Source organism: Papio anubis, chromosome 1 (assembly GCF_008728515.1).
Source record: "Papio anubis isolate 15944 chromosome 1, Panubis1.0, whole genome shotgun sequence".
NCBI classification, from domain to species: domain Eukaryota; kingdom Metazoa; phylum Chordata; class Mammalia; order Primates; family Cercopithecidae; genus Papio; species Papio anubis.
In genome coordinates, this window is record NC_044976.1 from 34,583,270 (window position 1) to 34,611,009 (window position 27,740).

Below are 27,740 nucleotides of genomic sequence, written 5' to 3' on the forward strand. Positions count from 1 at the left end.
TTAAGTTTTATATTTTTCTTGTAGAGACGGGATCTCACTATGTTGCCCAAGCCCAAACTTGCAGAGTCTTGAACTCTTGGCCACAAGTTATCCTCTCACCTCGGCCTCCCAAAGTGCTGGGATTACATAGTGAGCTCTTGCCACCTGGCCAGAGCTTGGGTTCTAATGCAGCTAATGACTTCTAATGGGTGTGCTTCCTGTGGGCACATCAACATTCTAGGGGCACACATAGGATTCTCTGGGGGAAGACACGGAGCCTAGCTATTAGCTAAGACTGATATAAGGCTGGTGCGGCTAAAACACTGACAGCCCCTGGTATAGAGTGACCTAAGGCTTGGGTCTTCCACTGATATAAATATACTCCACTTCAAGTAGTGAGGCTAGGCACCAGGCCTGGGGCAGGGCAGGACCACACACTGCTGAGGGTGGGCCACCCCACTCTGATGTCTGCAGGTCAGATCATGTGAGCCAATGTACCCTGCCCCTGCCTCCCAGCCCACCCATTTTTCCCAAAGGTCAGAGGCTTACCAAGGATGAATGGTCCAGCTCTCTTTGCATTATTTCCAGAAATCCCACTTCCTAGAGCCTTGGCCCTGGCCGACGTTTCCCCAGCTCCTCTGTCTGATGCTCTCCGCTTCATTCTCAGCTCTAGACAAGAGAGAAAGACCCCTTCTCACTGAGTAAGTCAGCGAGTTTCCTTATGCTAACCCAGCCTGCAGGTCTTTGACTTGGGATGCGTCACACAGTTGCCGCTGCTGCTGTTCCGCTGCAGCCGCCACCTCCTCCCGCTCCCAGAGGAGCATCCAAGGCTCCCAGTGACAAAGAACCACAGCTCCTTTACTTGGATTGATTAGATGCTAAAGGTGGACATCCTTTAAGGTAGCATATACAGGGTACAGAGGTGGGGAGCCAACACACCAGCACCAAGTGTCCAGTTAAATTCAGAGAGGAGAAAACTGTGCTTTGTGCAGATGCTAATGCCAAACAGAGCCCCAAGAGACCACCACAGAGACACAGAGGAGAGCCAGTCCCATCCAGCTGAACACCAACCCTGAGCAACTATTCCCAAAGTGAGACGTGCCCTCCAAATACCTACAGCCTAATGACCCGAGGTGCCCATTCCTGGCCCATATCTGGATAGTAGGCCCCAGGAATGGGATGTTTATTACACATGAGGCCTGGGGGCTTCTTATGCCCATGGAATTTGATGACTACGGCCCTGAGAACCCCTCTTCCCATCTTTCCTTGACTCTCTGGTCCTCTCAGATGAAAGAACTCCCCAAAGCTGTCAGTGGCAGGGTTTACTTTCTCTTCCCTCATAAACTCAAACTTTTCCTGAATTACTTTTCAGAAAAAGACAATTCATTGTGTATTTAAGAGTCAGTTAGAGAACACTACTGAAGATCACTGAGCACTCTGATTTGCCTGATAATCCCAAGATCCTCCTGTGTAAAAATGAAAGGCGGACATTGGGGCCAGAGACTAAAAGACACCTCTGGACACAGATTTAAAAAAAAACAAAAAACAGATGAAAACACAAAAGAAGAGTTGTTTCTTCCAGCTCTCCAAAGTCAAACACCTTGGCAAAGCAGCGTCCGAGGGGGACAAGGAAACAGATGTGTACAGACGAGTTCCAAGTGGGGAAGGTCAGGGGTCACAGGATGCCCAGCGTGGGCGGGGGGCTCCAGGAAAACTTCCCTAAGGATACAGGAGTGGGCCAGGACATTTGTGGTAGGAGGGCCTCAGTGAGCAAACATGCCCAGGTAAGAAATGGCATGCAAGCAACCAACTCCAGGTAGTTTGTGCTGCTGAACATCCAACATGAGGCAGGGAGTGGTGAGAGGTGGCCTAGGATAGAGGCCCGACATCCACCTTAGGAGTGTAGCCTTTACCCTTCCATAATGGACTCAAAAACACAGAATCCCAGCCTGTTCCTGTCTTTTTCTTCATATAAAAGTAACTGATGTTCTCTGTAGAAACGTTAGAAAATACACATACGCAAAAATAAGAAAATAGGGTACCCATGACCTCACCTCCCAGATGTAACTGCTGTGTTGACATTGAAGCATGTTTTTCCTGTGTGTGACTGTGTGTGTGCTTACAGAAAGTTTTATTATCACAAACATATGGACCACACTGTAATGCTATTTTATAAGTTTCCTTTTTTCCCACCTAAAATACATTAAGTGAGGCCAGGCGCAGTGACTCCATGCTTGTAATCCCAGCACTTAGGGAGGCCAAGGTGGGTGGATCACTTGAAGTCAGGGGTTCGAGGCCAGCCTGGCCAACATGGTGAAACCCCGTCTCTACTAAAAATACAGAAATTAGCTGGTCCTAGTGGTGCACACCTGTAATCCCAGCTACTTGGTGGTGAGGCACGAGAATCGCTTGAACCCGGGAGGCGGAGGTTGCAGTGAGCTGAGATCACGCCACTGCACTCCAGCCTGGGCAACAGAGCAAGACTCTGTCTCAAAAAAAAAAATTAGCTGGGCATGGTGGTGGGTGCCTGTCTCGGGAGTCTGAGGCAGGAGAATCGCTGGAACCAGGGAGGCAGAGGTTGCATGAGCTGAGATGGCGCCATTGCACTCCAGCCTAGGGGACACAGCAAGACTCCATCTCAAAACAAACAAACAAAAACCATTAAGGATAAATTTCATAGTATGTGAAATACATCTCAATAAAGATGTAAAAAACAAAACAAAAACCCATTAACATCCCTGCATCACAATATTCTTTTGCAACATCACTTGAGACAGCTACACAGGCTCCTTGGTACAATATACAGTGATTTCTCTGACCATTCCCTATTTATGGACATCTAGGTTCTTTCCACTTAAAAAGAATTAGCCAGGCGCGGTGGCTCACACCTGTAATCCTGGCACTTTGGGAGGCCGAGGCGGGCGGATCACAAGGTCAGGAGATCAAGACCATCCTGGCTAACACGGTGAAACCCTGTCTCTACAAAAATCCAAAAAAATAATTAAAAAGCTGAAAGAAGTGGTGGGGCACCTGTAGTCCCAGCTACTGGGGAGGCTGAGGCAGGAAAGAGCAGTGTGAATCGGGAGGCAGAGCTTACAGTGAGCCCAGATCCCCTGCACACCCTGCACCCCAGCCTGGGCGACAGAGTGAGACTCCGTTTCAAAAAAAAAAAAAAAAAGAATAGTCACGCACATACAGAGTATACATCTTGTTGGCGAGCGCCAGTGAAATGCGCCTGTAATCCAGCACTTTGGGAGGCCAGAGACGAATCAGGGTTAGGAGATCAAGACCAACCTGGTTAACACGGTGAAACCCCGACTCTACCAAAAATACAAAAAATTTGCCGGGTGTGGTGGCATGTGCCTGTAGTCCCAGGTACTCGTGAGGCTGAGGCAGGAGAATAGCATGAACCCACCAGGGGAGGCAGAAGGAGGCGCTGCAGTGAGAGCTGAGATTGCGCCACTGTACTCCAGCTTGGAAAACAGAGCAAGACTCCATTTAAAAAAAAAAAAAAAAAAAGTACACATCTTGTCATACTTATCTGTCTCCCTCTGGATAAATTCCAAGAAGCAGAATTGCAGAGTCAAGTGGGGCACATTTAAAAAATATCCCCATTAGGCTAATACAAGGGGGGCATGTTTTTAATGGTATTTGACATATGTTGCCAGGCTTCCAGGATGGCTATGCCAATTTACAGTCCCATCAGCAGTGTGGGAGAGTGAGTTCCAGAACTTGTACCAGGACTCAGTTATTTCCTTACTCTTATAAATGGCCCATCTGGTGGGCAACAAAAAGCATAGCATTTTATTTATTTATTTATTTATTTATTTATTTATTTATGAGACGGAGTCTTGCTCTGTGCCCCAGGCTGGAGTGCAGTGGCCCGATCTCGGCTCACTGCAAGCCTCCCATGGGTTCCATGCATTCTCCTGCCTCAGCCTCCCGGAAGTAGCTGGGACTGCAGAGCCCACCACCTAGCCTGGCTAATTTTCTTGTATTTTTAGTAGAGACAGGGGTTTCACAGAGATGGTCTCCTGACCTGCATCCCGCCCGTCTCCAGATGCTAGGATTACAGGCTTGAGCCACAGCTAACTACTCAGCATTTTAAAATCCGTAATTCTGGCGGTAGCGGTGGCTCAAGCCTGTAATCCCAGCACTTTGGGAGGCCGAGGCCAGGCGGATGCAAGGTCAGGAGATGCGAGACCATCCTGGCTGCTGCGGTGAAACCCACGTCTCTACTAAAAATACAAAAACTGAGGCTGAGGGTGGCGAGCCTGTAGTCCCAGCTACTCGGGAGGCTGAGGCAGGAGATAAGTAAGCCTGGGAGGCAGAGGCTGCAGTGAGCTGAGATCCGGCCACTGCACTCCCAGCCTGAAGTGACAAATGAGACTCCTTCTCAAAAAAAAAAAAAAATCCGTAATTCTTTCATTATTTCTGAGATTGAATTTGTTTCATATGCTTACTGGCTGTGTTTATTATTTCTTTTATGAATTTCCTTTATATTCTTTTTCTATTTTTTACTGCTATGTGTGTATTAGTGTTACTGATTTTTAGAAGCTCTTTCTATGTAAGGATGTAACTAATATATAGCTTTTTCATCTTTAACCTTTTTTTTTAATTAAAAAAAAGAGAAAAGGTTAAGGCTGGGTGCAGTGGCTCATGTCTGTAATTCCAGCACTTTGGGAGGCCGAGGCGGGAGGATTGCTTGAGCCCAGGAGTTCGAGACCAGCCTGGGCAATGTTGCGAGACCCGTCTCAATAAAATTAGTATAACATTTAAAAATTTTTTAAAATTAAAATTAAAAATAAGGTTGATTATTTATGTAGTTAAATATTTCAGTCTTTTCCTTTAGTTTGTTTTTGCTGATACTCCTGGAAGCCGTCTCCTACTCTAAGAACAGGTGTGTCTTCACCAATAAGGTGGAATCCTCACATGCTATTGTTTTGGCCTTTTTTTTTTTTTTTTTGAGACGGAGTCTTGCTCTTGTTGCCCAGGCCAGAGTGCAATGGCGTGATCTTGGCTCACCACAACCTCCGCCTCCCAGGTTCAAGCGATTCTCCTGCCTCAGCCTCCCGAGTAGCTGGGATTACAGGCATGTGCCACCACACCCGGCTAATTTTGTATTTTTAGTAGAGACGGGGTTTCTCCATGTTGGTCGGGCTGGTCTCCAACTCCCAACCTCAGGTGATACACCCACCTCGGCCTCCCAAAGTGTTGGGATTACAGGTGTGAGCACTGTGCCCGGCCTGTTTTGGCCCTTATTCTAAACTCTAGGAGACTGACTATATGTGGCGAACCGGAAAGTAGGAGGGATGATCCAATGCACTGCAGGTCTAATCTACCAGGCTCACCTCCCATCATCCCAATTTGTTTTCAGAGCTGTGCCACTGGGGAGCACAGCCATGACTTAATTTTGAGAATAACTAGGATTGTGTAACTCACTGAGCCCCAGCAGTCCCCAGATGGAGCAGAAGCCACAGTTAGGCTTGGCTGGGCCTTCTGCCAAAGAGGCTCATGCTGGAAGCAGATTCAATGTCGTTCATATAAAAGCAGAGAAGGGTAAAACTGCTTCTAGAGACATCTTTAAAAGCTGGGCAGTAATGTGTCTGGCACTGTTCCTGCTCTTTGCTTGGCTAACTCCCACGCATCCTTCTCAATGTAAGTATCACTTCCTCAGAGAAGTCTTCCTTGATAGCCTCATGACCAGTGGCTCCCAGTTAGTCTCACTCACGGTGGTCTATAATTTTCCTCCATAGTACTTTCCAAATTTTGTAATTATGTAGTTATTTGTGTTTATATGCTTAATGTCTGCCCCCCTCCACCAGAAAAATTCCACCACAACTAAAAATTTCACAAGGAAAAACAAATGAATAAACATATATATAAAACCACTGCAGCCCACTGCCCGGCCTAGCTGATACTCCATGAGTGAATGGATACCCTCCCTCCAGTTGGTGACAGTCATTGCCAGGGTCAGTGGCCCTGGGCCTGTCCTGCGCTGCCCACTGCCTCCAGTAGTAAGTTGGCATCACCACCCTTCTGACCCTGTTCCCTGTCTTCCTGGGAACAGTAAGCCTCCTCTTTCTTTCCCAGGTCTCTGGAGAGCATCATGGAGGCGTGTCACATCTGTGCAGACGCTGCCTATGCGCCTACGCACAGGCATGGTCTAGACAACAGTTTGTAGGGAGCAGCTGCAGCACAGACAATGAGTGGGCTCAGCCTGACCCATCCCTTCCCCCATCAGGATTCGACTCAAGCAAATGGCATGGGAACTGCTCCAAGACACAGGCTGACAGAAGGATGGCAGCAGACGGGCAGGGAGACGAAAAAGACGCTCGCGGGGGAAGTGGGAGCAAGGCTGCCTCCCTTCCTGCCACCCCTTCATGCTACCCACAGTTGACTGAAGCAAAGGAAGCGTCATGAAGAGGCAGGCCCAGAAAACCGGAAGCTGCTGCAGGCTTACTAGTAGGGTGAGCAAAGACACAGCTCCCAGGGACAGACCCTCCTTTCCCTGCCCCATCCTCCAATCATACAGCTGTGCGTCCCTCCAGAGACACGCCTGCAAGTAGTCCACAAACACTCCTCTAGGGGGCCTGCTCAGAGGGACCCTGGCTTCACGGTGAGATCTGTGATGATGATGCCCTGGCTACTCTGGTCTCAGGAAGACTGGGAGCCCAGGTCCCCCCAGACACCTGGTTCACAGGCTGGGGTGCAGGGCCCACTACTCAGTGTCCCAGGAACTCAACCGTCCTTGCTTAGCAGTCTCTGGAGCTTTGGATCTGTTAACTCTTCTACATTCTTCTTTTTTTTCTTTTTTTGAGACAGAGTCTTGCTCTGTCGCCCAGGCTGGTGTGCAATGGTGCCATCTCTGCTCACTGCAACCTCTGCCTCCCGTGCTCAAATGATTCTTCTGCTTCAGCCTCCCAAGTACCTGGGATTACAGGCACCTACCACCACACCCAGCTAATTTATTTTTTATTTTTTATTTTTAGTAGAGACAGGGTTTCAGCATGTTGGCCAGGCTGGTCTCGAACTCCTGACCTTAGGTAATCTGCCTGCCTTGGCCTCCCAAAGTGCTGGGATTACAGACATGAGCCACCATGCCCGGCCAACTCTTCTACATTCTATCCTCACAAGTCAGCACCAGTCCCCTTAGAACCTGAACTCAACAAGAAGCTCAGTGAGGCAACAATGAGCGTGAGGGGAGGAGGCCAGGATAGAGCAGCCTGGCACCCCACCGTCCGCAGGCTGTAGCTGTGCCCGATTCTGAAAGCAAGGGGTTCCATTGCTTTGCCAAGCCTGGGGAGCAAGCATGGGCCTCAGGGTGAGAGCGCCTCACCTGTGGGACAGCTCCCACCGCATGGCCTGAGTAGGGGGTACCTGATCTTACTCTGTCAATTTGGGGCTAAAGTCATCTCACCCTAAAGCTACTGGGCTATGTGAGCCCAGGTCTCCCAGCAAGGCAGTGAAAGTCAGGCCATCAGAACTACATAAAGGTTCCAAGGCTGAAGATGCCCAGAGTCCAGTGGTATAGTGTGACCAGGTCCAGGAGAGCTGGCAGGGGTAGCTCTACCCCATGGTTCAACCTGGTGGACACACCAATCTCCAAAGGGATGTGGGATACAAACAAAGATGGCACTGAGTGGATGAAACGTCGCCACTGATCTCCCCAGCTCAGTCTGTCCTCATGTCTACCCGACTACAAAGCAGCTGAAGCCTGGCCAAGGCATGGAGGGTCCCCCCCCACACACAGAGAAGCATCCCCACAGGCGGCCACATAGGAGCGCACAGATGTTGGCAATTACCTACTTGGCACACAGTAAGGGACTGTCCAGGATGAAGAGGCCGCCAGCCTCCCTGAAGGGGTCTGTGGTCATGCTCCAGTTGGAGGTGAAGTGTGGGTGGTAGAGAGGAGTCTGGAATTCAGACCTGGTGCCTCCAGCTTAAGATCTCCTGGAGCTGGATTGCAGGAGGAGGGCAGAGCACATATATTGCGCTGTAAAACTTTTACTGCCGAAGGACATAGCTTCTGAGTGTGTGCATTGGTCAAAACAATTGAACAGTACAGTTAAAAGACGTGAAATCATTGTGTGTAAATATACCTACGTTTTTTAAAAGGCAAGCTGCAATCTTAATCAAGTGGTCAAAGTCACTATCACCAATAACAGAACAAACTGGCATCACATGCCTCCTGACATGATGCCCTTAATCAACATGTCCTACTCGTGCTATTTTTTTTTTTTTCCAAGACAGGGTCTTGCTCTGTCACCCAGACCGGAGTGCAGCTTCCACCTCCCAGGCCCAAGTGATTCTCTCACCTCAGCCTCCTGGGTAGCTGAGACTACAGGCACACGTCACCATACCTGGCTAATTTTTTAAATTTTTTGTAGAGAGGAGGTCTTGCTATGTTGCATAGGCTGGTCTCGAACTCCTGGACTAAAGTGATCCTCCCACCTTGGCCTCCCAAAGTGCTTGGATTACAGACGTGAGCCACCGCCCCCAATCTACTCATGCTGTTTTTTTTTTTTTTCCAAAAATGTATAATTTGAATCTAATCATGAAACAAACCCAAACTGAAGGACATTCACAATAGGCCTGTATGTTTCAAAAACATCCATGTCAGATAGTTATAGAAAAGCTGAAGAATGATTCTAGATTAAAGGAGACTAAAGACATACAACAAAGAAATACAATGGGTGATCCTGGAGAAAAAAGGTATAAAGGACATGACTGGGCAACTGGTAAAATCTGAATATACACTGTTTACTAGATATTAGTATTGTATCAGCTAAATTTCCGGAACTTGCAAATTGCATTGTGGTTCTACGGGAGAATGTCCTTGTTCTTAGGTGATACATACTCAAGTGTTTCGGGGTGAACGGTCATGAAGTCTGTAACTTACTCTCAGGTCCCCGGAGGCAGAGGAGAAAGTCCAACCTGCTCAAATAGCTCCCAAGACCTGATTCACAGGTTCAGAGGGACCTGTGGCTTGTGGGTACACAGCCAACAGTGGCAGAACGTGCAGTCTCATATATGTTGGGCAGAGCCAGCCTGGCATGAACAGGAATTCAGTCTTGTACGGCCCCCTCTCTTCAATACTGTGCTATATCAAGGAAATGGTGGGTGGGGGGAGGGCCTACATGCAATCTCCGGGCCTGCCACCTGGTGGCATCTTTCTGCAGTGCATCTTTACAGGGTTTCTCCGCACCAAGTACAGGATGGTGGGGCCCTGCTCTCCGCAGGCTGATCAGGAAGGATGAACTCCATGGGAAGAGCCCACCTCAGCCACCTGTGTGAGTGGGGCTGGGCAATCAGATCACAGGAGGCTGCTGTCTCTCTGCCCGCTGTGGAGGTCCTCCAAAGGCTCCATGCTCTTCAGGAAGAACCCCAATTCCTCAGTGAGCCTAACCAGACCTAGACTACCTCTCCAGCCTCACTGCCCTTACATGCACCCTAAATCCAGCCACACCAAATGACACAATCCCGAGTATGCCATGAACACCCCTGCCCCGGCCCGCTCTCCCTGATTGGCACATCCTTGTCCCTCGGTCCTCACTGAAATGTCACCTGCTGCACAAAGTCTTCACAGAAGGCCTCCTGCCAAAGCTGGCTGCTTCTCCTCCAACCCCCAGAGCACCTGAGCACACCTCCATCCCCTCCCACTGTGCTGCACATTGGTGTATCTGTCTGACTCCCCCATCTCAGGCTGTGGGCTCCCCTGAGGAAGCAACTCCCATCCACCGCTGCCTCCCTGCACCCAGCCCACTGCCCGGGCAAAGCTGGAAGAGAACACAGTGTGGGGCTGTTTGCTGGACATCTATAAGGCACCATGGTCCCTGTTGGGGCAGGAGACAGAAGCAGTTGAATAAAGAGGTACAAAGTGTGATTCACAGGAAAACTATGTCCAAGGAGAGGTCAGTGGCTGGAGTGGGACGCTGAAGAAAGTACAGATGGTCATACTAGCCAGTATCTGCCAACTCACAGCTGGAGACAGGGTGCCGCAGCTGTAGGTAACTGGGGCTGCACTCGATAGTCTGTCCAGGAAAAGCCCCACGTCAGAAACGCATGAGGCAGAATGGGGTCTAAGCTGGCTGGTCACCAGGGGTTACGCTTAGACAGCATTTGCTGCTGGAGAGCAACCCCTACTGAAGAATCAAACCTATTCACAACATGCCTGCAGCTGTGCAGAAGCCCTCACTGATGAAGGGATGGACCAGGCCCTGTGTGGGAGAATCCCCCAAATCCAGCCAAACGATCTGCTTTCCTGCGACAAGATGTGGGGAGTGTGTGAGTGACAGCCTGGCCTGTCCCTTCACACTGGTGACAGGTCCTCCATGCCCCTCCAGGTTTGTGGTGTGAAGGTCCTTCTGTTGGTCAGAAAAATTTCAACCACTTTCGCTTCTCTGAAGAGAACTTCTGGCCTAACTATGCATTTATCTGACTACACCTGGGGTGAAATGATGACACTCGAGGTGAGTGATGTGAAATCTGAATGTGTGATCCAACTGAGGTCACCACCCATGCTCTACAGACCACCTGTCCACACTAGGTGGCTGCCAGGTCTCTTGTAGATTACTGTGCGCCTCTCTGGGTGGTGAATTTCAGACTTAGAACCTGCAAGGGCAGCTCACACTCTCAGATTAACCAACATAACTAATTTTTACACATGGTTTTATAGTTTACAAAGCACTTGCGAATATAATCATCCCTCAATATCCATGGGGGATTGGTTCCAGGACCTCTGACAGATACCAAAATCCAAGGATGCTTAACTCCCTAATATAACGTTGTATTTGCATATAACCTGTGCATATACTCCCATGCTACACTTTTTTTTTTTTTTTTTTGATGGAGTCTCGCTCTATCACCCAGGCTGGAGTGCAGTGGCACGATGTTGGCTCACTGCAACCTCCGCTTCCTCGGTTCAAGTGATTCTCATGCCCCAGGCTCCTGAGTAGCGGGGATTACAGGTGCATGCCACCATGCCCAGTTAATTTTTGTATTTTTAGTAGAGATGGGGTTTCACCATATTGACCAGGCTGGTCTCAAACTCCTGGACCTCAAGTGATCTGTCCACCTCGGCCTCCCAAAATGCTGGGATTACAGGCGAGAGCCACCACGCCCAGGCCCATATACTTTAAATAATCTCTAGATTTATAATACTTAATGCAATGGAAATGCTATGTAGTTATTATACTGTATTAAGAAATAATGACAAGAAGGGCCAGGTGTGGTGGCTCACGCCTGTAATCCCAGCACTTTGGGAAACCAAGGCAGGTGGATCATGAGGTCAGGAGATTGAGACCATCCTGGCTAACACGGTGAAATCCCATTTCTACTAAAAATACAAAAAATTAGCCAGGCATGGTGGTGGGCGCCTATAGTCCCAGCTACACGGGAGGCTGAGGCAGGAGAATGGCGTGAACCTGGGAGGCGGAGCTTGCAGTGGGTTGAGATCGCACCACTGCACTCCAGCCTGGGCAACAGAGCGAGATTCCGTCTAAAAAAACAAAAAAAAAGAAATAATGACAAGAAAAAAACAGTCTGGCTGGGTGCCATGGGTCATGCCTGTGTAATCACAGATCATGTGATCGTGCCATTGTACTCTGGCCTAGGTGACAGAGCAAGACCCTGTCACCAAAAAAAAAGGACTGGGTGTGGTGGCTCAAACCTGTAATCCCTGTAATCCCAGCACTTTGGGAGGCCGAGATGGGTGGATCACGAGGTCAGGAGATCGAGACCATCCTGGCTAACACGGTGAAACCGCATCTCTACTAAAAAATACAAAAAACTAGCCGGGCGAGGTGGCGGGCGCCTGTAGTCCCAGCTACTCGGGAGGCTGAGGCAGGAGAATGGCATAAATCCGGGAGGCGGAGCTTGCAGTGAGCTGAGATCCGGCCACTGCACTCCAGCCTGGGCGACAGAGCGAGACTCCGTCTCAAAAAAAAAAAAACAAACAAAAAAACCTGTAATCCCAGCACTTTAGGAGGCCAAGGCGGGCAAATCACCTGAGGTCAGGAGTTCGAGACCAGCCTGGCCAACATGGTGAAACCCCATCTCTACTAAAAATACAAAAAAAATTAGCCGGGCGTGGCACTGTTTGCCTGTAATCCCAGCTATTTGGGAGGCTGAGGCAGGAGAATTGCTGGAACCTGGAGGCCAAGGTTGCAGTGACTCGAGATTGTGCCACTGCACTCCAGCCTGGGTGACAGAGCAAGACTCCACCTCAAAAAAAAGAAAGAAAGAAGAAAGAAAGAAAGAAAGAAAATGTCTGTACATGTTTAGTCCAGACACAACCATCCATTTTTGTTCCTGAACATTTTCGATCTGCAGTTGGTTGAACCCACAGATGCAGAACCCATGGATGTGGAGGGCTGGTACATAATGATAACTGATCATGTCCCCACAACACACACACAAAACACAACATTTTCTAGAAAAAGAAGTTGAGCTCGGGCGTGGTGGCTCATGCCTGTTACCCCAGCATTCTGGGAGGCTGAGGTGGGAGAATCACTTGAGCCCAGGAGTTCAAGGCTGGGCACAGCTCGTAGTCCTGGCTACTTGGGAGTTTTAGGTCGCTTAGTTTGGAGGATTGTTGAGCTCAGGAGTTCAAGGCTGCAGCGAGCCATGACAGTACCACTCTAGCCTGGGGGACAGAGTGAGACCTTGTCTCAAAAAAAAAAAAAAAAGAAAAGAAAAAAGAAGTTGACACTCAGAACTCTGAGACCTGCCTGAAGTCACCTGGCTAGCTGTTGGAAGAGTTGGGATATAAAAACAGCTTTTTCAATGCTGTATCCCATATTCTTTTTCCCTGACTACACTGATTCCTCAATTGTTCCTTCTCCACCCAATGTCTGCATAGTTCCAGGCATGCCAAACATAGAGAGGACAGTACTCTCTAGACTTACTTCTAAGCAATCATTCTCCTGCAACCAAGGTGCCGTCAAGGCAGAAAGCTGCAGTGAGCAGGGAGGGAGATAAGCCATGCTTCCCTCGGAAGGAAGCATTTCAGGGGCTGCTGAGTGGGGCCTCTCTGGAGAAAAGGGCTGAGTCAGAGGCTGGGTTACTGAGATATCCCTCCATGAGCCAAGAGGCAGCATCCCCCACCCTTCCCTGACACAAGCACTCTGGGCACCACCCCTGGTGCACTTAATACTCATGTTTAGATGCTTCTACCAGGGACACCTACAGACCTGCTCTCCATCCACAAAGGCAGTCCAGGAAACCCAGAGGAATTCATAGCTCAGAGAACCAAGGGTTTCAAGCCATGGACCAGTGACGCAAATGCCAATTGGGATAACAAGATGGATTTGGGGGTCATGGAAGTCTGGGCTCAAATTTCAACTTCTGACACTCACTTCTCTTGTGACTCTACACTAGTCGCCTACCCTTTGGGGGCCTCAGTTTCCTCATCTGTAAAACATAGATGGTGGTACGCCCCCCTTCACAGGACAGCTGAATGATGCTGTGGCTGGCGGTATCACCAGGTCTTTGCTGGGTGAAGGATAGGTGCTCCCTGCTCCGTGCTGAGGATGCTTCCCTGTGGCAAGTCTCTGCAGGTATGTCTTTTTTTCATTATCATTTGATGGGCACCGCTTGCCAGAAACCATTCCCAGTGTTTCCCAGATTCTCTCTTTAACTGGCACCACTTTCTGATATGGATTCTCCCCTTCCGTTATTGAAAAAGCAAAGCCTAAAGACTGTGGCCCAGGTCGAGGCTCTGGTGAGGGCTTTTCCGCTGAGTCTGCCAGCCCCGAAGGAGGCACGCACCCTCTCCCCGGGAGCTTGGTGGCTGTGAACAATCTCCTTAGGAACCCACTGGAAGCCATTTGCTTTGTGCTCAGGACAGATGCTGACAGGCTGGGGAGGCGGATAGAGAGGAGGATTAGTAATCCCTCGATTTCAGCCAGGACTCCCTGATGACAAAGATTCATGCATGTGCTGTCATCTTCACTGTTACAAAAGAGAGCGATGATTTTGTTCATTTTTAAAACGCAGGACATGTATAGCTCCAATTTGTCAAGAATACATAATACCATCATCTAATGCACAATATCACATCTCCAAATGCTGCACTTTATTGCCTTGGGGGTTATAAGTGAACGGGCTGCTTCTAACCAGAGCTCTCTTTGTATGGGGTGACCCCACCCGCTGAGGCCTGCTCTGCTCCCAGCCTGTGGGAGAGTACCTGCTGTAGTCAGAGAGGAAGTGACTCAGCCCAGTGGGAAGTGGGAGGGGCGGTCAGCAAGAGGGCCCTGCGCCCAGCCTGCTCCCCCAGCACATCCTCTGCCACCACTGCCTTTCCTCAGCAGGAGTCCAATGTGCAGAGCACAGCAGGCCTGGCGGCCAGGCAGGGCCTGAAAGTCCAGGGTCTGCAGCTTGGTGACCTAGCTCTAGTCTCCTCCAGGAGGCAAGGTTCATGAGTTAGCCCCATATAAGGAGACTGCGTAATCAGTGAGATCCCTCCTCATCCCATTGCCCCGAGGAAGTCCCCACTGGGCTTTTCTGTGACCTCCTTTGGAGGCTGCAAAGGAAGTCTAGAAGCTAAAGGCCCCTGGCCAAGGGGATGCATCCCAGAGAAATTCCGGAAGAAAAATCTCAGGGCTGTGCACACAGAGAAGCTTTCTCTGCAGGCTCTCCTGGGGGAAAGATAAATGGAGTTAGAGACCAGTCCCCATGGCCCTGAACCAGGCCGGCTGCTCCTGGGAGCAAAGGGCTTCACCAGCAGTCATGATGAGAGCCACCAGAGCAGAATCCGGGGCAGCACTGCCAGACCTGCCACTGGCTCTCCCCTCCCAAGGGCCTCCGGAAGCAGCTGATGTGACAACAAATAATCCGTCACTGTGTGTGGGTGTCGGAGGAGGAAGGGACAGACTTACAAGCTCTTTCTCTGGGCCGTATTGGCCTGGCATCTCCATCCCGAGAAGTAGCCTGGGAAAGCAGCCAAGCACACTGGCTTAGGGGATATTTGCGGTGGCCCCTTGGCTCCGCAGGGTGCCTTCTGCCATGCGCAGTGAAGGCAGACTGAGTCACTGGCAGGTCTTCCCTGTCATACTGGCCTGCTCTGGCTCACTTGGACTAGAAGAGAAGATTGCAACAAGGGAGATCCTGGCATGGGCACGTGACTAAGAGGCCCCTCAGCTCCAACCATCAGTTATTGCTTTGTGCAGTGACTCAGCCCTGGAATAAGGCCTGCCATGGGGTCCCATGTGGAGTTCAAGTTCTTACCACCCACAATAGCCCAAATCAGGCAAGGAGAAAGCAGCAAACAACCACTGGTTGAGTCTAAAAGCCACCATTCTGTTCACTATGTGACCTGGACACATGCTTCTCTGCTCTGCAGTCTTCTCATCTAGAGGACGGGGACAGCGCTACTCCCAAAAACGGTTCCCTTCAGGATTGCCAGGGCCCAGCACATAGGAGGCATGAGATGCTTAACTTAGAAAGGTTACGTTTCCTGGCCGGGTGCGATGGCTCACGTCTGTGATCCCAACACTTTGGGAGGCCGAGGCAGGTTATCACCTGAGGTCAGGAGTTTGAGACCAGCCTGGCCAACACGGTGAAACCCCATTTCTACTAAAAATACAAAAATCAGCTGGGTGTGGTGGTGGATGCCTGTAATCCCAGCTACTCAGGACAATCACTTGAGAATCACTTGAACCCACGAGGTAGAGGCTGCAGTGAGCCGAGATCATGCCACTGCACTCCAGCCTGGGTGACAAGAGTGAGACTCTGTCTCAAAAAAAAAAAAAAGAAATGTTACGTTTCCTTCCTTCTATCCCAGATTTCCAGAGTGACAGACAGGAAAGCCCAGCCAGGCCAGGCCTAGGTGCCTGCGATTCTCTTCATACTGTTTTCAACAGCAAAAATCACCACAATTATCCTGCAAGAAAGGCAATCTGGACTGGGGCCAGCAAATTGCCTTTCCTTAACTGCCTCTGTTAAAAATTAAATTAAATTTCACAACTTTAGGCCGAGCGTGGTGGCTCACGCCTGTAATTCCAGCACTTTGGGAGGCTAAGGCAGGTGGATCACCTGAGGTCAGGAGTTTGAGACCAGTCCGGCCAACATGGCAAAACCCTGTCTCTACTGAAAATAACAAAAATTAGCTGGGCGTGGTGGCGGGTGCCTATAATTCCAGCGAGTAGGGAGGCTGAGGCAGGAGAATCATTTGAACCTGGGAGGCGGAGGTTGCAGTGCGCCGAGATCGTGCCATTGCACTCCAGCCTGGGCAACAAGAGCAATACTCCGTCTTAAAAAAAAAAAAGTCACAACTTTGACAGTGAACAATACAGTTCACTTTCTGAAGTCTGACTGAATGCTGAGGGCTATGGCTGCTCAGAGGGACAACAGGCTGCCTGCTATGATTAGAAAGGCCAACAGCAGGCGGTCCCTTCAGAGTGCCCCTCTGTTGGCCTCACCTGCTCTGAATCACCAAGAGCTGGACGCGGCACATCACGAGGGCCAGGAGCCACCACTGCAAGACTATGTCCATGCATTGAGGGCGTGTTCATTATGTGTCTGCTTATATGTAGGTCTCGAGAAGGGTCTGGTCCACCTCAGGCCTCCCAGGCTTTGCACAAGCCCAGAAGGTATGCAGAAAACAGGTGCGAAACCACAGCCAACAAAGAAAAAGAAAATGTACCTGTCTTGGGCCCAGCAATGCCAGTTCTGTGGACGGATCCTGCAGATTTACTCACATAAGTTCACAAAGATAATGTGCTCAACAAGGGTCCCTATAGAGACACGTGTAGCAGCAAAAAACAAAACCATAAAAATCAACACACACACACATGCCCCCAAGGCAGGAAACTATCTAAATGGCCATCCAGAGACAACTGGTTAATTATGTTCATCTAGACAATGGAATACTATGCAGCCTTTCCAACTAGGTCCACGCCTGCCGGTAAAGATGTCTATGTTACCAAAATAAGCACACTGCAGGAATATATGTATAACATAATCCTACTTAGGTTAAAAAAGATTATACACACCTTTGAATATGCATAGGAAACTTCTAGAAGAAATTTTTTTTTTAGATGGAGTGCAATGGTACAATCTCACTGCAAACCGTCATCTCCCTGGTTCAATTCTCTGCCTCAGACTCTCGAGTAGCTGGGATTACAGGTGCTCGCCACCACACCCAGCTAATTTTTGTATTTTTAGTAGAGACAGGGTTTCACTATCTTGGCCAGGCTCGTCTTGAACTGCTGACCCTCATGATCCACTAGCCTCGGCCTCCCAAATGCTGGGATTACAGGCATGAGCCACCGCGCTCAGCCTAGAAGAAATTTAAGTGGACACCTCCAGTCAATAGAACTAAGGGCCCAAAGAGGGGAGGGAGAGCTTTATTATATATTCTCCCATATTGTTTAACTATTGTACCATAAACTACTAAAACAACAATAATTTTTTAAAATCTAAAGATTTTCTGAACCCATTAGAATTATTAAGAGTAGTAGTGGAGCCAGGTGTGGTGGCTCATGCCTGTAATTTCAGCACTTTGGGAGGCCGAGGTGGCAGATCATGAGGTCAGGAGTTCAAGACCAGCCTGGCCAACATCCTGAAGCCCCGTCTTTACTAAAAATAGAAAAATTAGCCGGGTGTGGTGGCGCGCGCCTGTAGTCCCAGCTACTCGGGAGGCTGAGGCAGGAGAACGGCTTGAACCTGGGAGGTGGAGGTTGCAGTGAGCCAAGACTATGCCATTGCACTCCAGCCTGGGCAACACAGTGAGACTCCGTCTCAAAAAAAAAAAAAAATAGTAGTAGTGGAATCAGGCGAGGCTGGGCCTCAGAGAAGGCGGACTTGAGAGAGTATGGCCTGGGAAGAGGTGTAAGCATAAGTGCCCTGGATGTGCGAGCTTGTGTGCCAATGCAATGGTGCAGCAAAAGAGTGAGAGGCAGAAGGACAAAGCGAACACCCCTGCAGCTCTCCAGATAGCCTGCAAACATGCCTGTAAGGAACTTTCTGCTCGCGACCTGGCATCCATAAGGGCTGAAAGCTGGCTCAGGACACCTCTTTTGGGACACTCACAGGCTCACTGCCAAGAACTCACCTGGGCCTTGCTAGAGCTGGCCCCTGGGTCCTGTCTGCCTGTCATGCACTAGGCTGAACGTGCTACAGGCCATAAAGCCTTGTGTCTCATGACTACCTTAAGTGCAAGAATTGTTATGCCCATTTTACAGAGGAGGAAGCTGGGGTTGGAGACAGGAAGTGTCTTGTTCAAGGTCACTCACTTCAGTATCTGAAGCCACATCTGATTTGAGCCTAGGCCCTTAACTGCTGGGTGACATGGTTGTAAGTCTCCTTGCCCACTACCCATAGGGCAGGTCGGGGAGGGACTTGTCTCAAGGCAGTGGCAGTTTCCATTCTTCAGGCAAAAAACGGACTGGTTCAACTTTGGGGCTGGCTCTATGAGTCCAAGATTCTATGTAGGCTGGACTCCCCGGGGCGAGAGCCCGGCCAGGATGGAGGAAGGGGACATGGGCTCTAGAGTCACACAAATTGAGCTGGAAATCCCAGCTCTGCCCTTACTGGCTGTGTAATAGTGGACAGGCTGTTTACCCCCTCTCTGAGCCTGGGTGTTCTCTGTAAAATAAGAGACAACCCTTACCTCCTTCGATTCAATAATGTATTGCAGTATTGCAAAGGACCTGCGAGGTGGTGGGGCTCCTTTTTTTTTTTTTTTTTTTTTGAGACGGAATCTTGTTCTGTCAGCAGGCTGCAGTGCAGTGGCGTGATCTTGGCTCACTGCAACCTCCGCCTCCTGGGTTCAAACAATTCTCCTGCCTCAGCCTCCTGAGTGGCTGGGTCCACAGCCACACACCACCACGCCCAGTTAATTTTTTGTATTTTAGTAGAGATGGGGTTTCACCATGTTGGCCAGGATGATCTTGATCTCCTGACCTCGTGATCTGCCTGCCTCAGCCTCCCAAAGTGTTGAGATTACAGGCGTGAGCCACTGCACCTGGCCGGGCCTCCTTGTTTTTCTGCTGGTTTCCTTCCTGTTTTTTCAGAAGGGCCCACTCCAGGAGTCAGAAAAGAACACACACTATGAAACTTACCCCAAACTCAGTAATGCTGAGAGCGCCATACTTATTGCAAAAAGTAGCAGGACTCTTGCTCCCCAGAGTTGGCAGATGCCAGCAACGGGATTCCAAAAGCCCCATGGAATGCTGGGCTACACCAGGTCCAAGGTCCCCAAGGCGCTGAACTGAGCTTCTCCCTAGAGGCACTGTTGTCCCCTCAACACACCTCACATCAGCTCTGCCCCAGAGAGAAATGACAAGCACATCAGTCCTGTTCTTGCCAATTCCCACTACAATGACCAGTCCACTCTCTCTGCCTTCTGGACCCTTGCATCCAGACTTCCTAAAGGCTGAAGATCCTCTATGTCTTTTGCCAAGTAGGTGGCAGTGTGTAAACATATTTAGAGGGGACAGCTTTATTCTGCATGCCAAGACCCCTTCTCAGTTCTTCTACCTTTGCTGCTTTCCAACAACTACAGTTCTTTTGAAACCATCAGGCCTGTAGACTGCTAAGTTTTGGGGAGCCTGAACTCACACCCAAGACTGACTGTCATGGCCAGGACAGAATGAACACGATTGGTGGGTTGTGGCCTCTTTTTTTTTTTTTTTTTTGAGACGGAGTCTTGCTCTGTCGCCCAGGCTGGAGTGCAGTGGCGCGATCTTGGCTCACTGCAAGCTTCACCTCCCGGGTTCATGCCATTCTCCTGCCTCAGCCTCCGGAGTAGCTGGGACTACGGACGCCTGCCACCACACTCGGCTAATTTTTTGTATTTTTAGTAGAGACGGGGTTTTACCGTGTTAGCCAGGATGGTCTCAATCTCCTGACCTTGTGATCTGCCCGCCTTGGCTTCCCAAAGTGCTGGGATTACAGGCGTGAGCCACCGTGGCTGGCCTGGGTTGTAGCCTCTTTAGGGAGAGGGAACACCTGCGTTCCCCTCAGGAAGTAGGACCTCATCCCAAAAGAATAGATTCACTTGCTGGGGGAAAAATAAGGCTGCCCCAATTTATTAAAAGGAGGCCTAGAAATTATTTAAAAATAATAATAATAAAGATAGTCTTTGAGGCAGCAATTCACTTCTAGAAATTTATCCTGCAGATGATACCTAAGGTGGGCAAAATCATATGTATGAAGAAAGTCACTTCAGCAGAAGTGTTTAGAGAGTAGAATACAGAAAACAACCCAAGTGTTTGTTAGCAGAGAGCTTGTTGAATAAATTACACTCACAGTGGGACACATCATAGCCACAAACGACCCAGACCTGCATGTGCCGAAGTGGAACTATCTCTAAGACGGTAAGTAGGCCGGGCGCGGTGGCTCAAGCCTGTAATCCCAGCACTTTGGGAGGCCGAGATGGGCGGATCACGAGGTCAGGAGATCGAGACCATCCTGGCTAACACGGTGAAACCCCGTCTCTACTAAGAAATACAAAAAATAGCCGGGCGAGGTGGCGGGCGCCTGTAGTCCCAGCTACTCAGGAGGCTGAGGCCGGAGAATGGCGTGAACCCGGGAGGCGGAGCTTGCAGTGAGCTGAGATCCGGCCACTGCACTCCAGCCTGGGCTACAGAGCGAGACTCCGTCTCAAAAAAAAAAAAAAAAGACGGTAAGTAAATTACAGCAAGCAATTCCATCCTTTCCCCTCTTGGATCTTGATTACAGAGCCTGGGAAGATACGCTGGGGGTGCTGTGGGCCCTTGGCTACCTTCAAGGCCAGAGTCTCACCTGAGCAGGTGGAGGAGAAAGAAATGCTCTTGTTTCAGATCATTTTCTCATTTACTTTCTTTACACAACAAACCCAAGGACAAATCATGTAAAAAAAAAACTCCCAGGGCCGGGCGCGGTGGCTCAAGCCTGTAATCCCAGCACTTTGGGAGGCCGAGACGGGCGGATCACGAGGTCAAGAGATCGAGACCATCCTAGCTAACACGGTGAAACCCCATCTCTACTAAAAAATACAAAAACTAGCCTGGCGAGGTGGCGGGCGCCTGTAGTCCCAGCTACTCGGGAGGCTGAGGCAGGAGAATGGCGTGAACCCGGGAGGCGGAGCTTGCAGTGAGCTGAGATCCGGCCACTGCACTCCAGCCCGGGCGACAGAGCGAGACTCCGTCTCAAAAAAAAAAAAAAACAAAAACAAAAAAAAAAACCAAAAACTCCCAAATTCCAAAGGGCCTGTTTGAAGGCCCGCCCACCAGCACACCCCTTGCTATAGTCCAATCCAGCTGAGGGACAGCTTCTGGCTCCCTTAGAACTTCAAGGGTCAAGGACACTGGGCAGCTTTCTCTCCCTTCCCTGAAGGTTCTGAGCAAGTCCTGGGTGGCCTCTGGCAGATACCAATCCTTCCTGAGGGGCTGAATCTGCTGAGCCAGCATCAGGCAGCAACTTCAATTTCCAGACCTCTCTCTAGATAAGCACTCCAGGGGACACAGAGAAAGCCTCTCTCCCCGAGGGTCTCTGCTGTTCAGGACCCCGTAGTATGTTGAATTGGGGTGGATACTGCCAGAGGGAAGGGTTGCTCGCAGGGCCATTGGAAAGCTGAAGATTTATCATTTTACAGATGTGGAACGTGAAGAGGTTCACCTCCCTGGTTAAATCTGGGCAGAGGAAAGGTGAAGGACGGAAAGCTGCCCTTCTCCCTGGTGGTGACTCAGGTGAAAGCAAAGGGAAGCCTGGCCCAAGTTCAGAGAGGGTTCTACAAGACGTTCCAACTGATCCTCTCCCAAGAGGGTGCACCCAGGGTTTACTGAATGAAGCTGGCAGATTTCACTGGCCATTATCTTCTCCTTGAGCCATCCCTATCTCTGCACTATCATTCACTCTGTCATCAAAACCAAGGACCTCAAGGTCACTGTCACCATTCCTCCTCCCTCTGGCATCACTTCCAAACACTCCCAGAGTCCAGTTGATTTCCCCCCAAACAGCTCATCTCTGCTCTTCTTCTCAACCCCATTGCCTCTGCCCTGATCCAAGCCTCTCTCAGCCCTTGCTGGGATTACTGCAACAGCCTCCTATGGGGACTCCAACCTCCCCTCGACCCACTCCATCCTCCAAAGCAGATGCAGGTCTAATGGTATGTTTCCTCCACTTAATACAAGGCATCCATCACCAACAGAATACAAAATTCAAGCATCTGAGCCCTAGTGTCTGCCTACCTCTCAGGCACGTCCTGCAGTCTGTCCCTTCACACTCTGGGCTAGAACTCCTGTGGTTCCTAAAGTGACACATGAATTACCACATATCCATGCTTGTGCCAGGCTGCTCCCCGTGCCTGGAGGGCTTAATAGACCCCCAGAAAACTCTATTCATTCTTCAAGATCCAATTTAAGTTCTTTTTTTGAGACAGGGTCTCACTCCGTTGTCCAGGCTGGAGTGCAGTGGTGTGATTACAGCTTACTGGGAGTCGGGAACTCCCAGGCTCAAATGATCCTCCCACTTCAGCCTTCCAAGTAGCTGGAACTACAGGTACATGCCACCACGCTTAACTAATTTTTTCTTTTTTAATTTTTGTAGAGATAGGGTCCCACTATGTTGGCCAGGCTGGTCTTCAATTCCTGGGCTCAAGCGATCCTCCTGCCTCGGCCTCCCAAAGTGTTGGGATTATAGGCGTGAGCTGCTGTGCCCAGTCCCAGTCCAAGTTCTAAGGGCTCTCTGAAGTTCTCCCCAGTCTCCTCCTCATCCTAGAGCTCAATCACTTCTTCCACTGGGGTCCCCCACATGCTGCAGACTTCTGTGAGAGACTTGCCAAACTGTGCACATGTTAATTGGTTAGGAGCCTGCCCGTCCTGCTAGACCACAACCTCCTCCATGGTAGGGCCAGCCTCTCCATGCTCCTCCTGCCCCCAGGACCCAGCACAGCCTCAGCCACACATGGGAGCTCATATATGTGGAATCAGGGCTCTATATTTTGAGTTACGACACTCATCAGCGTGTGTGATGCCTCTTGATGTTGCTTAATCAGGTACTAGACTCGGGTTGCTAGCAGGGACACACAGAGAAGAAATTCTAAATACATTTTCTCCCATGTATACTTTTTTTTTTTGACAGGGTCTCACTGTTCACCTGAACTGTGGTGCAATCTCGGCTCACTGCAGCCTCGATCTCCTGTGCTCAAGAGATTCTTCCACCTCAGCCTCCCTAGTAGCTGGGACTACAGGTGCGTATGACCATGCCCAGCTAATTTTTGTATTTTTTGTAGAGAGGGGTTTCGCCACGTTGCCCAGGCTGGTCTTGAACTCCTAGGCTCAAGTGATCTGCCTGTCTCAGCCTCCCAAAGTGCAGGGATTATAAGCATTAGCCACCACGCCTGGCCAACCCATGTATACTTTAAAGTACTATTTTTTTCTCAGCAGTCCTACTTCTATATTTAAAAATAGTTCTTTTAAAGAGCCAAGCTGAATCATCTGCATGGCTCCCATACAGACTGGGTAAACTCCCCTTAGGTTTTCTTTTCAGAAAGAATAAAATAAAATTCTGTGATCTTGTGATCCCTCAGGACACTTCTGACAGCTCAATGGGACACAGTTCTAGTTGCCATGAATTGCTGCAACTAATTCCTGAAAGTTCTTTCCTGTAGCCTGTAATAAGACCTAACATTTACTACTCAGTGTCTGCTAAGTATTCATCCTGTAACATCTTACTCCTCACAACTGCCCTATTAGGAAGGTACTCTTATTGTCCCCATTTTACAGATGAGAAAGCTGGGATGGAGAGAGTAAGTAACCCCTAGTGACCAGCATGGATAGGAGTAGAACACAGATCTGTCTGATGGCAGAGACAAATAAGCTTTTTCTTTTTTTTTTTCTTGAGACAGAGTTTTGCTCTTGTTGCCCAGGCTGGAGCGCAAAGGCGCAATTTTGGCTCACCGCAACCTCCGCCTCCCGGGTTCAAGCGATTCTCCTGTCTCAGCCTCCCGAGTAGCTGGGATTACAAGCATGTGCCACCACGCCCGGCTAATTCTGTATTTTTAGTAGACAAGGGGTTTCTCCACGTTAGACTGGTCTCAAACTCCTGACCTCACGTGATCTGCCCACCTCGGCCTCCTAAAGTGCTGGGATTACAGGTGTGAGCCATTAAGCCCGGCCTCAAATAAGCTCTTAACTACTACAATCTACTGCCTTCCCCAAAGGTCAAATTAAAAGCACAAGTTAGCAAACACAGCACCCTTTACAACTGGCCTTTGAGAGGGCAGTCTTATCTCCCCAGATGCTCAAGCAACCTGCAATCCCAGGAAGAGAGGGGCACATGTGCCAGGCACTTCTGCGCCAGGCAGAGAAGCCCAGGCCAATGCAGGGAGCTTGCCATCTGGCACTGGTTGCACATGGTGCTTCCTCAGCAAAGATCCATCGCCCCAGCACCAACTCTCCTCTCTCAGAAGCCTAGGTTTGTCTCTGAAGAGTTCTCCAGCCCTTCAGTCCCTCCTGTTCTCCTCCTTCCCTCCTCTACTGGGACTCCAGTGAAATCTTTCTAAAATATGTAACCAATCATGTCATTCCCCTGCCTCAGACCTTTTCACTTGCTCCTGGCTGCCCTGGGCATGATATCTCAAATTGTTAATATGGCATTCTTTCATCCACCTATACTGCTTCACTTATACCGTATCAACTTCCATACCACTAGATTGAACAAGCTGAGATTTCTGGAATAAACTATGAGTTTATTTGTCTACCTCACTCTCTAAGTATTCATTCTCACCTAGCTAAGCCTCTCCTCCTCTCCTTTTAGACTCAACTCCAGCATCACTTCTGCCAAGCCTTCCCATGGCACACTCCTGACCCCACCGCACCCCCAAGGCTGAGCTCGCACCTTTCTCCCTTTCTCCACTGGGCTCCCACAGCACTCTGCTACTGCTGCTATTAGCTGCTTCTTCTTCTTTTGAGACAGAGTCTCACTCTGTCACCCAGGCTGGAGTGCAGTGGCTCAATCTTGGCTCACTGTAACCTCTGCTTCCCGGGTTCAAGCAATTCTCTTGCCCCAGCCTCCCAAGTAGCTGGGATTACAGGGCTGTCCCACCACGCCTGGCTAATTTTTCTATTTTTAGTAGAGATGGAATTTCACCATGTTAGCCAGGCTGGTCTCAAACTTCTGACCTCAGGTGATCCGCCCGCCTTGGCTTCCTAAAGTGTTAGGACTACAGGCATGAGCCACAGCGCCTGGCCACTACTAGCTTCTTTAGACCACATTTCAACCATTTGTTTACAGGTCAATTTCCCTTAACTAGACTGTATGCTCCTTGAAATAAAAATAGGTAACATTTATTGAATCCTTATTACGTGGCAAACACGGTTGTATGTTTTACGTGTTAACTTTTTACTCTTCATAATGTCTCTCTATGTTATCATCCCTGTTTTATAGATGAAGACACTGAGGCACAGGGAGGCTAAGCAATGTGCCCAGGGACACACAGCTGGAAAGTTGCTGAGCCAGAATTTAAACGCACGAAGTCTGGCTCCAAAGCCTACTGTTAACCACTATACTGTCTAGCACTTGCCTGTAAGCAAGGACTCTTGTTGTGGTCATGTGAGAAATGAATGAATGAATGAGGACTGTCTAGAGTAACCCAACCAACAACTTGCACAGCAGAGCCATCAGGAAGCACTAAACGAGCTCACAGGCACTGTTTACAAACAAGATTCTTTTGGCCCTACAATTACACATTCTGCTCTTCCTTATCTCACGCAAAACTACTCAGAGGGAAAGGCGCCCAGCCCAGTATGCCTACCCTCTTCCCCACTGGTTCTCAAAATCAAAGCAAAGCCAACCGGTTTCCTCCAGTGACTTAAAACAGAGCAAAGTCTATCCTGCCACACAGAGGGCGGCTGTCATCTCTTCCTTCCGCTAACAAAAGGGCTTCAAACCTGGGGACTGGGGTGGGCAGAAAACTCGGCATCGGGAATCCGAATGTCCCTACTTACTGGCTGGAAGGCGGGGCCAAGTGGCGTGGGAATGGGCGGGCCTGACCGGCTCGGCAGGTGAAACACTGACCACAGCAAGCTCTCCTTGGAAAAGGCCGGCCAAACGTGGCCTTGGCAAGCAGGTAGCTGTGACTCGTACCTGAACGCCGCCCGGGATATAAAAATTCCCCAGCAGCGGTAGCGCCCGTGCCAAAGAGTGAGGGCTCTTGGAGGAAGCCCTGGCTGGCCCTCCCTTGGGACTCGTTCTAACTATCAGCTCACTCTTGGGATTAGGAGGGAAGCACGGAGAGGCAGAAGGTGTCTTTTTGGGAAAATCTGGCTGGGTTCACACACCGGTTGCTTCACTCACTGGCTGGGTGACTCTGGGCAAAGCTGGCAGTGCCCACTTCCCAGAGCTGCGGCGGGGACTGAAGCTCCCGCGGCCTCCCGGTACCCGGCGCGAGGCAGCCCTTGCCCCTGCCGCCGGGGAAGGGCAGAGCCCCCAGCCGAGGAGGAGGCATTCGCCGGGGCCATTTCTGCTGCACCCGATGGCTTCAGGCTGTCACTCCGATTCCACCGCCGCGGCCGCCGGGGCCCGCCCCGCCTACTCGCAACCCCCACCCGGCTCCCAGCTCCTGGACCCCTGCCCTTACCTTCGCCGGGTGGTCAGAGCTGTTCGCCCATAGTCCGTAGCCCAGAGCCGGGGCTGCTCGGCTCTCCGTCCCGGGGGGCCGGGGCCGGGCTGGGGGCGTGCGAGTCGCTCACCGCCGCCTTCCAGCGCAGCCAACCGAGCCGCCGCCGCCGCCGCCTCCCTCCATGGCTGCGGCGCCGCCACCTGACAACGGAAGTGACGCACCGCCCCCTCTTCCCCAGCCTTAGCCGCGGCCCCGCCCCCCAGGGCCCCGCCCCCCGCCTGCGTCTCGGGCCCCGCCCCCCGCCTGAGTCTCCAGCCCCGCGGCTTTCGGATTGGGGGGCCATCTTGACGATGGGCGGAAGACTTCAGGCAACAGGCCAGAGTCCGATTGAGGATTGGTTCAGGGCGGGGTCTGGGCGAAACCTGTTACACGATTGGAGGCCGAGGCTCTAATGGGGCGGTACTTACTGCTGATCTACGTCTGCAGCGAGGCTGGGACGGAGGCACCGCCCCGCCCGACCCCACAGAACCTCGCGGGCCCTACACTCGCCCTGCGGAGGTTGAAGTCCCCGGCGGTTGGAAGATCGGCCAATTGTAGTGTATTTATCAGAAAAGTCACTCATCCTTGATCTCCATTTCCCGGTTTGTGGAACTCTGTGAGGAAAGCGCTGCAGTTAGGCTCAATAAAAGACAGAAATTCCTGTCGCAGCGCTCGTAAGTCATTTCCCTCTAGGTCTCTCGCCTTTGTAGAAACCCAGAGGATGGCCAGCTTCAACCTGGAGATCCCTGAAGCTTTGGCCAAGGAGGTTGACAGTGAAGCATTCCTATTAGCGACTACAGCTATCTAACCTTAGTTCCTCCTGCTGCAGTTTCGGTCCCTTTCTCCTCCTCCTCCAGCAACCACGCCCTCCATGAATCAGCTTCTTGCACCAGCAGATGAGCCCTTTAAAGGGATTGCATCAGGCAAGTGACTCACTGGGGCCGTCTAAGAGCCTGGCTTCCCTCCCTTGGCATGCAGAAGCAGCTAAAAGGGCTCAGTGTCAGCAGCACCAGCGGCCATAGCCCCACTCCCTTGTCCCAGAGGTGTGAGTCAGGGTGTTTGCTGCTTATGATGTGTAACTCTTGGCTGTCTTTCCAGTTGTCCCCTGGGTCACTCTATATCCATGTGTGGGCACACGTGTCTAAGCTTGTGTGCATCGCTGGGTTTTCCTAGG

The 27,740-nt window shown here is 50.4% G+C and overlaps 1 protein-coding gene across 6 annotated transcripts in view; it reads right to left on the bottom strand.

Moving 5' to 3' along the window:
* The window catches only part of STK40 (serine/threonine kinase 40), a 48,569-nt gene extending 21,830 nt beyond the window's left edge, over positions 1-26,739 (bottom strand). For 2 of the 6 annotated variants that reach the window (XM_031666994.1, XM_031666989.1), the window contains exons 1-3: positions 26,546-26,659; positions 7,789-7,938; positions 529-648 (exon numbers count right to left, since the gene is read on the bottom strand). In XM_031666994.1, coding sequence (XP_031522854.1) covers positions 529-558 — 30 coding nt within the window. In that variant the 5' untranslated portion in view covers positions 559-648; positions 7,789-7,938; positions 26,546-26,659. Of the gene's footprint in view, positions 1-528; positions 649-7,784; positions 7,939-26,545 lie in introns of all 6 variants that reach the window. The other 4 variants (XM_031666995.1, XM_031666990.1, XM_003891601.3 and 1 more) reach the window with 3 other exon arrangements.
* Positions 26,740-27,740: the final 1,001 nt, after the last annotated feature.